The 10,839-nt window shown below is 49.4% G+C and overlaps 1 protein-coding gene across 1 annotated transcript; it reads left to right on the top strand.

The window, feature by feature from the left end:
* The first annotated feature begins 9,382 nt into the window (after positions 1-9,382).
* LOC142488738 (uncharacterized) lies at positions 9,383-10,839 on the top strand. Its single transcript, XM_075589114.1, has 2 exons — positions 9,383-9,456; positions 9,822-10,839. The coding sequence occupies exons 1-2, from the start codon at positions 9,408-9,410 to the stop codon at positions 10,667-10,669; spliced, it is 897 nt and encodes a 298-aa protein (XP_075445229.1). The 5' UTR covers positions 9,383-9,407; the 3' UTR covers positions 10,670-10,839.

Here is a 10,839-nt window from a genome sequence, read left to right as displayed (position 1 = left end):
CAGGTCCACAGGCCGCTCCCCCAGCTTACCATCCCCGAGAGTGCTCCTCCGGCTCTCTCAGTCGGGAGCTGTACGGGCCGGCGGCCCACACCACCTCCTCACCTGAGCGTCTCAGCATCGCCTCGCCGGGGGTAACGGACACCGCCGAGGAACCCGAGGAGGAGGAGGGCGGCCTGTACCTGGAGGAAGAGGAGGAGTGCGGGCGGGTGCGAGGTGAGGAAACGCAGGGGAAGGGATATTTCACGCGTCCCTGCCTTTCACGCAACACCCCCCCTGGCCCTGCCTTTCACCCCCCTCCCCCGGCCCTGCCTTTCACCCCCCCCCGACCCTGCCTTTCATACCCCCCCCCGGCCCTGCCTTTCACCCCCCCGGCCCTGCCTTTCACCCCCCCTGCCTTTCAACACCCCTCCCTGGCCCTGTCTTTCACCCCCCCCCCCCCTCGGCCCTGCCTTTCACCACGCTCTCGGCCCTGCCATTCACCCGTCGGCCCTGCCATTCACCCCCACTCGGCCCCGCCATTCACCCCCCCCTTGGCCCTGCCATTCACCCCCCCCCTCGGCCTTGCCATTCACCCCCCCCCCTCTGCAATGCCATTCAACCCCTCTCGGCCCTGCCTTTCACCCCCCCCCCCTCGGCCCCGCTATTCACCGCCCCCCCGACCCTGCCTTTCACACCCCACCTGGCCCTGTCTTTCACCCCCCCCCCCCTCAGACATGCCTTTCACCCCCCCCCCTTGGCCCTACCTTTCACCACCTCCACCCTCCCCTTCATCCATCCCCCACCCTCCCCTTCACCCACCCCCCAACCTCCCCCCCACCCTCCCCTTCCCCCCCCGTCCCCACCCTCCCCTTCACCCCCCCACCCCCCTTCATCCACCCCCCACCACCCTCCCCTTTCCCCCCTTCACCCACCCCCAAACCCTCCCCTTCACCTGCCCCATCCTCCCCTTCACCCCCCCCCCACACTCCCCTTCACCCCCCACCCTCCCCCCATCCTCCCCTTCACCCCCCCTACCCCCCCCACCCTCCCCTTTACCCCCCCACCCACACATCCCCTTCACCCCCCCCACACTCCCCTTCACCCCACCCACCCTCCCCTTCACCCCTCCCCACCCTCCCCTTCAACCCCCCTCCCCTTCACCCCCTCTCACTTCACCACCCCTCCCCTTCACCCCCCCACACTCCCCTTCACCCCCCCACACTCCCCTTCACCCCCCCTCCCCTTCATCCCCCCTCCCATTCACCTTCACCCCCCCCTCACCCCCTTCCACCATCCCCTTCACCCCCCCCACCCTCCCCTTCACCCCCCCTCCCCTTCATCCCCCCTCCCATTCACCTTCACCCCCCCTCACCCCCTTCCACCATCCCCTTCACCCCCCCCACCCTCCCCTTCACCCCCCTCCCCTTCACCCCCCCACCCTCCCCTTCACCCCCCTCCCTCCCCTTCACCCCCCTCCCCTTCACCCCCCCCCACCCTCCCCTGCACCCCCCTCACGCTCCCCTTCACCCCCCCACCCTCCCCTTCACCCTCCCCCCTCCCCTTCACCCCTCCCCCCCATTCATCCCCCCACCCTCCCCTTCACCCCCCCACACCCTCCCTTCACCCCCCACACCCTCCCCTTCACCCCCACACCCTCCCCTTCACCCCCCCACCATCACCTTCATGCCCCCCACCCTCCTCTTCACGCCCTCCACCCTCCCCTTCATGCCCCCCAACCTCTCCTTCACCCCCCTTCAACCGCCCCCACCCTCCCCTGCACCAACCCACCCCACCCTCCCCTTCACCACCCTCCCCTTCACCCCCCCACCCTCCCCTTCACCCCTCCCCACCCTCCCATTCACCCCCCCACCCTCCCCTTCAGCCCCTCCCACCCCCCCATTCACCCCCCTCCCACCCTCCCATTCGCCCCCCCCCTTCACCCCTCCTTCACCCCTCCCTGCCCTCCCCCACCCTTCACCCTCCCCCAGCCCTGCCCTTCGCCCTCCCCTGCCCTTCCATGCCCTCCCCTGCAGCCCCTCCCACCCCCCCATTCACCCCCCTCCCACCCTCCCATTCGCCCCCCCCCTTCACCCCTCCTTCACCCCTCCCTGCCCTCCCCCACCCTTCACCCTCCCCCAGCCCTGCCCTTTGCCCTCCCCTGCCCTTCCATGCCCTCCCCTGCCCTTCCACACCCCTTGCCCCCCTCCCTTCCACACCCCTTGCCCCCCGCCCTTCCACACCCCTTGCTCCCCGCCCTTCCACGCCCCTTGCCCCCCCGCCCCTTGCCCCCCCACCCGCGCCTCCCCACCCCCACCCTTCCACTCCATGCCCCCCGCCCTTCCACGCCCCCTGCCCCTGCAATCCCAGGCAACGCCGGGTACATCAGCTAGTATACTCTAAAACAGTTGTGAACATTACCCCTGTTATGTTGGTTTAATTTCACTGGTGTAATATACCACCTACAGTTTACATTACTTTATAAGTGTAGCCAAGCCATCTGTGGCTACTACTTTGCTTCCCTCCTGGCAGTAAGCCCTGGTATAAGCAGGCCTTGCCAGTAGTTGCTATGGGGTTTTCCCCCTCTGAGGAGCTGCATTTGAGTGACAGCGGGAGGCAGTGACTTCAGGCCTGGGCATGACCAATCATGAGCCAGACATGGTGCCCTCCTTCTGGTGGTACTTAAAGGCAGTACCACCCTAAATTTAGGAGTTTCCTTCCCCCTGTGAGGAAGGCAGGTCACACAACTGGGAGCCTGACATTGGGGCCTTCCCTTGTGCTCTTCCCCCTGGGTGAGAGTGAGTGTGGACCATACCTCTGCTACTGCTAGGGAGGTGGGGGAAGAGCTAGGATGGCTTCAGGTGCCCTTGGCCTGTAGTGATGGTCCAGGGACCATCATTCTGTGAGAACTGAGAGTACTGCATTGGGCAGAAACTGTCTTGTTCCTGTAACTGAACAGAAGAGTAATAAACCTGTTCCTGTTTGCATATACCTCCTGCTTGGTGCGTAATCCTTACTGGGGGAAGAGGTAATAAGTTCTACCGTGGGAGACCACCTTCAGCTCCTGGAGCTTACGGCAGATGGAGCCGCTGCACTGCTAAAGAGATATGTGGGGTGTGAACCCCAGAAGCCTAGTCCTGTGTCCCCACTACCATCGGCAGACGACTCAGCCCTCCTGTTGCCAGCAGGTATATGCACCATACACCGTAGCAATGGACAAATCTCCCACCAGGTGGGGGAAACACTGTTACATAAGAATTCTCTTTGTCAGTCTAGCCTCTGTCTCTCTCCCCTATTGTCTCTCTTTCTCCCTCAGTCTCACTCTCTCTCCCTCAGTCCCACGCTCCGTCAGTCTTCCTCCCTCCTCCCCCAGTGTCTCCCTTCCTCTCCCTGTGTCTCTCTCCCTGCGCTCCATTTCTCTTTCCCTCCCCTCATGTATTCCTCTCTCTTACTCCCCCCAGTCTCTCTTCCTCCCCATGTGTCTCTCTCCCTCCCTCCTGTTCCTCTTTCCCTCCCCAAACTTTCTCTCAATCCCTCCCCAGTCTCTCTCTCTCGCTTTCCCCCAGTCTCTTCCTCAATCTAACCAATACTAATGGAAACAAGCATAAGTACCTCCCAGGTAGAAATGAGAGCTACCAGGGGAAGAAGAACAGAGTAACATGTTTGCCACCAGTTAATGTCCTGGGGAGGAACAATACCAGAGTGATCCTACCCATTAAAGCCATTACCCCCTTACACTAATTACTAGTCCCCAGATGGAGGAAGGGGGTAGGGGCTACACTAAATAAAGTTCTAAAACATATTCAACAGGCTTTAAGGTATAAATATACTGTAAATACAAATATAGGATAAGAATCTATCATCTACATTTACCATACAGTAGGTTGAACTAGGGGGTCATATGTCTTTTTCAACCTCATCTACTATGTAACTATACATTATGACCCATATATAAGTTTAAGGTTAATAGGTTTCTTTTGGCAGTGTTGTGAGAGGTAGGTATTAACTTCAGCTTATAACACTACTTACATTTCTATGAAGTTATAGTTAGACAAAACTGTAGTTCACTGGTATCCCATGCTACTCTCTGTAGATTAATAAAGTGTTAAGTCATTTAGATTTGTATTGCACACTGTCTGCTGTAGTGGGTTTAAAATGTAGCTGATCGAAAGCTAAATCTTGCAAACTGAACAGAACAAACAGGAGAGGCTACGACTGTCAGGTCTCCAAGCTCTATGTCTGAGGCTCAATGTATGTAATACTGCAAGCTGGCGGTCCTCACAATATGGAGCCATGGTGACTAGAGCAGCAGTAGGCAATAGATCAGGTAGAGTTGATAGAGGGGATTCTGCAGCACCAGATGAATGACCTTGTCACGCGGTCATCTTGAAAGTTAGCTCCAGCCTGACAGACAAAACATCTGGAGATTTAAGCATGTTGATTACAGTGGCCATGGGGTCAAGGGCAGGTGATTTTGCAGGCCCAGTTTCTCCAGGAATTAGGTGCAACCCTCAGGGTCTGTAAGTTTAGCCTAAACTCTGTTTCTGGAAGCCAACAAAAACGAAATAGGAATCCCCATTTAAATTTGATTTCCTAGAAGCGGAGGACCTCAGTAATGTTCTTGAGGTTTCTTCTTTTCCCTATCGTAACCGGTAAAACGTCAGCATAAATTTGCAGGTTAGTGCTTTCATTAACATTTGAGGACTAGATCTAGCCGACTGGAGCACAGCCTCTTTGGACTTGAAATAATGGGGTCAAACAATTACGTCTCACGTTAACCTACTCAGATCGTCTGAGCCTTGAGAAGAAGGAGCTGGAGGTGGCATACTGTAGTAGATAATGCTCAAGCTGGTCCTCTGATTTGGGTACTCCTGAGAGTGAATTAATTGGAGATCTTAGAAGCTGCACTTCCTGATCAAGGTTGTTGTGTGTTTCAACAAAGGCATCAAATCAGTTCAAGGCAATACATTTTTTTTTTACTAAATGCATTCTTTTTTTTATTGCATTTTGTAGTTCCGACAGGAAAGCATCTTTTAATTTGGAAAACAGATCCCGAAGGTTCCCCTTAGTACGGAGTTTGATTAGGTACTCAGCATCAGTACTTCAAGTACCACTTTGAGTGCCATTATCTGGAGGGCGCAGAGCTCCCTTTTAGTGTCAAGATGTATTTGCTGTTTGGTTAAGGTATCAGTGGTTCAATGTAAGTTAGCAATGTCACAGAGCCAAGCTAATTAGCTTCCATGCTGCTTGGTGCCACGCATGCACCCCACTAACCCCCCCTAATATTGAACAATTATAAAACGTTAAAGGGGAAGGTACAGGAGGGCCCCGGGTATACGGCGGGTTCCGTTCCAGGGGCCCGCTGTATAGTGAAAATCGCCGGAAAGCGGATCAGGTGATTTTCAGTTAATCGCAAATCGGCATTTTTGACGTTCTGCGCATGCGCGACCTATGGTCTGCGCATGCAAACTACGGTCAATTAACACAATTTTTTGAGCGCAAATCACTTTTTTCTTTATCACATCTGTATATACCTCTCACTATATATATATATATATATATATATATATATATATATATATATATATATATATATATATATATATAACTGCTGCGCTAGCTTGGATAACTGGATAGGAGAAAAGTGTATACATGTGAGGAGTAATAGCAATCTAAATGGCAATTAACTCCAAGTATATTACCAACATACCACATAAAATTACAAACAAAGACAACAAAAGACACAACAGAAAGAAAATGGGAATGGGGAACGGAAAAAAGCCCCAAAAAAGAAAAAAGAAAAAAAAGAGTGTCTGCTTTAGGCTGTAGGGTGCCGCTGCCAGTCTCCAGGACCAACCACTTTCCTCTTCACTCTATAAAACAAAAAGAAGACAGCGGGGCTCCCATAGTATAATACTGTATATAAAATAATTTATTAAATGGTGCTGCTAGATTACGGACACTCACAATAAATACAAAGGTAATAAGCAGTGAATATAGGTGTCCTGGCATATTACCCGTTACTCCATTTCATGCGCCGATCCACGTGTAGCTGATCTGGTAGCCTCCGTCGTGGACGCCAGGAACGTGCACGCGCACTAAATCTCTTCCTGGGTTTCAAAGTCTCGCGGTAGCTAATCACTGGGTGATGTCACAAGATCCGGACACAGTTCAATATGCACTATGGGCCTCATGCAGTAAGCGACGATTATGTGAAATCGGCAAGCTTATCGATTAGTCATGTTATTGGCGTTTTTCCCTCTCCGTATGCAGTAAGTGCCGAATACATTCAAAATCAACCAGAAAACAAATCCGCCCACTCTCACGATGATGAGCCGATCACACACAGGTGTATCGGCGTGCGTGGCGGGGTGCTGTTAGGTTGCACAATCACAAATCTTGCTGAATCAGGCGAAACAAGCATGTTTTTGATTGCGCGCCATATTTAAAGGCAACGTGTACTGCTAATCATTCTCTGTGTTGTTGGGAGTGAGAGAGAGAGAGAGACGCACAGAGCTGGACGATTGAAGATTTGCATATTGACTGAGAGACTTGTTGTGTATTGGGTGAGCTTTGTCCTTTGTTGTTTTGTTTACATCTTTGTCTTGTTTTATATGTGGAAGTGGGTCGTGTGATTGCCTGTACATTTCTTGTCTGTTTTTTGTGAGTGCTGGAAGTATGCCCGCAAAGCGTGGGAAGAGTGATGCTGGTGGGAGTGGGAGTGCTACTCGTGGGAGTACGCGTCGGAGTGAACGTTCTGTTCAGGGGAGTGATGTTGCTGGTGCACCGAGTGGTGTTGCTGGGAGTGGGAGTGCTGTTGTTGGGAGTGGGAGTGCTGGTGCTGCGAGTGGTGTTGCTGGGAGTGGGAGTGCTGTTGTTGGGAGTGGGAGTGCTGTTGTTGGGAGTGGGAGTGCTGTTGCTGTGAGTGGGAGTGCTGGTGCTGGGAGTGGGAGTGCTGTTGCTGTGAGTGGGAGTGCTGGTGCTGGGAGTGCTGGTGCTAGGAGTGTGAGTGCTGGTGCTAGGAGTGTGAGTGCTGGTGCTAGGAGTGTGAGTGCTGGTGCTAGGAGTGTGAGTGCTGGTGCTAGGAGTGGGAGTGCTGGTGCTGGGAGTGCTGCTGGTGGCGCAGTTGCTGATGGGGTGTCTGGTGGTGGCGTGCTTGCTGGTGGCCAGCTTTTGGAGGCTCTTCCATTGGAAGAAGGAGAGTCCAGTCAGCACCAGCCAAGCTCTGACCCTAAACCTGCTCGGAAAAAACGTGTGGAGAAGCCACGTAATCCTCGCTTCAATGACCAGGAAAATAGGGCTCTTGTCACTGGCATTCTGGAGCACTATGACAGTCTCTATGGACATTTAGTAGGTAAGTGTAACTTTACATTTATTATTCAAATACATGTGATCCTAGGTCATCTGAGTTTTGTTCATATGCAAATATGGGTACACAATATCTTTCTATGTTCATTAGTGTGGAAACACAGCTTTTTATCATGCCTTACAAGGACAAATAAACACAGGCGGTCAATTTGCCAGAACTGCATACAATATGAATGCAACCTTGCTTACATGTATAGGTTTAGTAGTGAATGCTCATGTGCTGCACATATTACACATAAAACAGCATGTTTGCTATCTCTTGGAACAGCTAGCAGTGTAGGAAACTGGTGCTTATATTATTATTAATTTACCTCATATCTTTTATATGTTTTTCAAGGGCGGACAAGTGCAGCAAGCAAAAAAGAAATGTGGGACACAATAGTCATTGGTGTCAATGCCTGTGGGAATAGTGTCAGGGACAAGTATCATTGTCGGAAAAGATTTGATGATATTAGGTCCAAATTGAAAAAGAAAATACAAGACCAACGCGTGCATGCTACTGGCACTGGAGGTGGGCCCACACCACAACGTCTCATATTGACTCCATTGGAGGAGCTGCTTCGGCCAAAATTACTTACCGTCGTCGTGGAAGGCTTGGCTGGTGACCGTGACATTGGAATTTATCCGTCACAATTTCCAGCAGGTGATAAATATTACTGTACTAGGCGTGTCGTTGCTTACAGTTATTTTGCATATTTACACTGCTTTTTATACTGTCTTCACAATATAAGCATACCTGCATCTATATATGTATATGTCTGATTCTGTATATATATATCTCAAAATAGACATATATGTAGTAGTCCTACTAAAAGCAGTAACTAATATAGCACGTGCCATTGCGTGCTCATTTACATGTGAATTCCCAAAATGCATAGCTGCAGTGGAAGCAATTGATGGTGGGCGAAGATGGGGAACAACAGGGTAGTACACATGTGTAACACATGTTCATGAGAAATTATTAGTAGCTACAGGTACAGAACAGAAATATGTATCATATTATTGTGTATTTTATTGATTTTACTCCGACAAACATGACATTACTGCCTATTTTAAGCATGCATCAAAGAAATTGCATGTAACGGCCTACAAACATCACTGGCACTAACACATCTATAGTTGCTTATGAAAAGGTCCATTTTTGCTTTATGTCATATACAGACAGCATAATGAGGCACACGTATCATATGTTATGTCATTGTTTTCATAACTTAAACACTGCAGATGACTACTTAGCTCATCTACCATTGTGTTAAAGCAGCTGCAATTAATATCTCATCACAGCATACACTTCAACAGAGGGGGTGGGGTTCAGCACACACACTAATTACAGCCTCATTTCACGGTCAACTTAGTTCACACCATTTGCACCTGTTTCAAGTCATTGAAAGGTGTGGCTGATTAGGCTTTTTGGGGAAGGGAATACCTTTCTTACAACCTGAATAGCACAACTGAAGTTAATCACACTCATTTGAAAGCTTAACTCTAGCTACTAAATGCCCCAACAACTCATTACTTATCAAAGCGTACGTCACACATTAGTTCACTCATATCTATAGTTGAACTACTATGAAAGACACATTATCACACACTGCATGTGTTGTCTTGTTGAGTCACAGCCACATTCAGGTGTGCCACATCTTCGATTAATGTACCACACATATCCTCTACCAAAAACAACACTTTTTGCAATATGACCACCTTCATGATAACCATTGTGAATGGTCATCTCATGATAGTTATGTACATTATGATACTGATATCACTACACAACATATGATTTTTATGTACTCATTTAATCTATTTATCCTCACGCATTACTGCAGAAACATAGTATGTTGTATGTTAGGGAACTCAAAAATTCTAAGTACACAGGCATGTACAGTGTTATTACAACTATTTATGTTCACTTTCACACACATTTTCGGTTAAGGAACTGATGTTGTTAGTTAATCATAAATACAGAACATACAATAAGTGTTTGTTCAATATTTACACATGTAAATGTAAAACTTATGTTATTGTTATATATAGTTGCCCCTGGAGGACATGTGTCACCTGAGATGGAACAAGTGTCTTCACCTGGGTCAGCCAGCTCAACACTACTAGAAGGTGAGTGTATCATTTGCTGGCCATATAATATGTGCTCTTCTATATGTTATGTTGTCATGTGCATTTTTTGTTTTGCACATCTTCTTTAAATAGGATTACTTAGTGTCAGTGAAAATTAAGTGTAAGGCAACATGTATTGTGTTAGTGATGTTAATTATCATGTAGGACTTCTGAGTTTAGAGCAACTTTTCATTCATTCATATTTCATACTGAGTCCAAACATTATTCGTAAGTCAAGGTAGTTTTTAATGTGAGGTTATAAAACGTATGCTAACATGTTAGGTGTTACTTAGGACACAGTACAATTACATAGTAACACAGCATACATTAACATGCCATTTAATAATGTGTACATTTCTTTTTAGAACATCATGGTGATGAGGATGATGAGTATGATGAGGATGACGCCACAGAAGAGACTGAAATACAATCATGTGACCATGAAGAGGTGCCAATAGAAACTGTTGTACCGCCAAATCGTCCATCAACTTCCACATACGATGCAATTGTAGCTTCAGAGGGAAAAATAGTGGACGCAGAAAATCGTCGCCATTCAGACATGATGACAGTGCTGGAAAGGATGATTGGACTGCAGGAAGAAACAGTATCACAATTGGCACATCTCCACAGAGTCTTCATTGAAGTGCCTAAACAGTTGCAAAAAATCAACACCTCATTCGAAGCATTAGTTGTTCAGCAAACACAAGCTAATTACTGGAGAATGACTAATGTACCACAATTCAACACCTCCCAGCCAGGATCTGTTCATGCAGGTCAGTTTTCACCACATTCATCTGATATTCATTCACCAGGCCCAAATGTTACCGGTCAAGTAGCAGACATTGCTGTGCAGGTTCCTGATGACATCCTACCGCTGCCATCTGTACAAATTCAGCAGCAGACACCTACAAAGGAGGCGACAAAAACAAAACAAGACACACATGAAACAGACCAACCATCACTTGTGCAGTGTCTACCAACTTGCTCACATGTGTCACTGGGCACAAGCCCTGTCCGTGAACAGTCACTACCCAAAAGCCCTGTAGGTGAGTCGCTGCCCAAAAGCCCTGTAGGTGAGTCGCTGCCCAAAAGCCCTGTAGGTGAATCGCTGCCCAAAAGCCCTGTAGGTGAATCGCTGCCCAAAAGCCCTGTAGGTGAATCACTGCCCAAAAGCCCTGTAGGTGAGTCACTGGCCACAAGCCCTGTAGGTTAGTCACTGGCTACAAGCCCCGTAGGTGAACAGTCACTGGCCACAAGCCCTGCCCGTGAAGTGCCAGATGCCACTCAAAGTGGCTCTGTTGTGCCTAAAGTTGGTGGCAAAAGAAAAAGGAAAATTCAAGAGACAACAAGCAGGCCTGTTACTCGCTCGCAAAAGGAACAAAA

This window comes from Ascaphus truei, chromosome 2, assembly GCF_040206685.1.
Source record: "Ascaphus truei isolate aAscTru1 chromosome 2, aAscTru1.hap1, whole genome shotgun sequence".
NCBI classification, from domain to species: domain Eukaryota; kingdom Metazoa; phylum Chordata; class Amphibia; order Anura; family Ascaphidae; genus Ascaphus; species Ascaphus truei.
Note: the sequence above shows the minus strand (reverse complement) of the source record. Positions and strands in the feature narration are given on the sequence as shown.

Bases quoted from the DNA above. Each gene is read 5' to 3' on its own strand.
- LOC142488738 (XM_075589114.1), top strand. From the start codon at position 9,408: ATGGAACAAGTGTCTTCACCTGGGTCAGCCAGCTCAACACTACTAGAA. The intron at 9,457-9,821 runs GTGAGTGTATCA...ATTTCTTTTTAG, and splicing joins CAGCTCAACACTACTAGAAG to AACATCATGGTGATGAGGAT.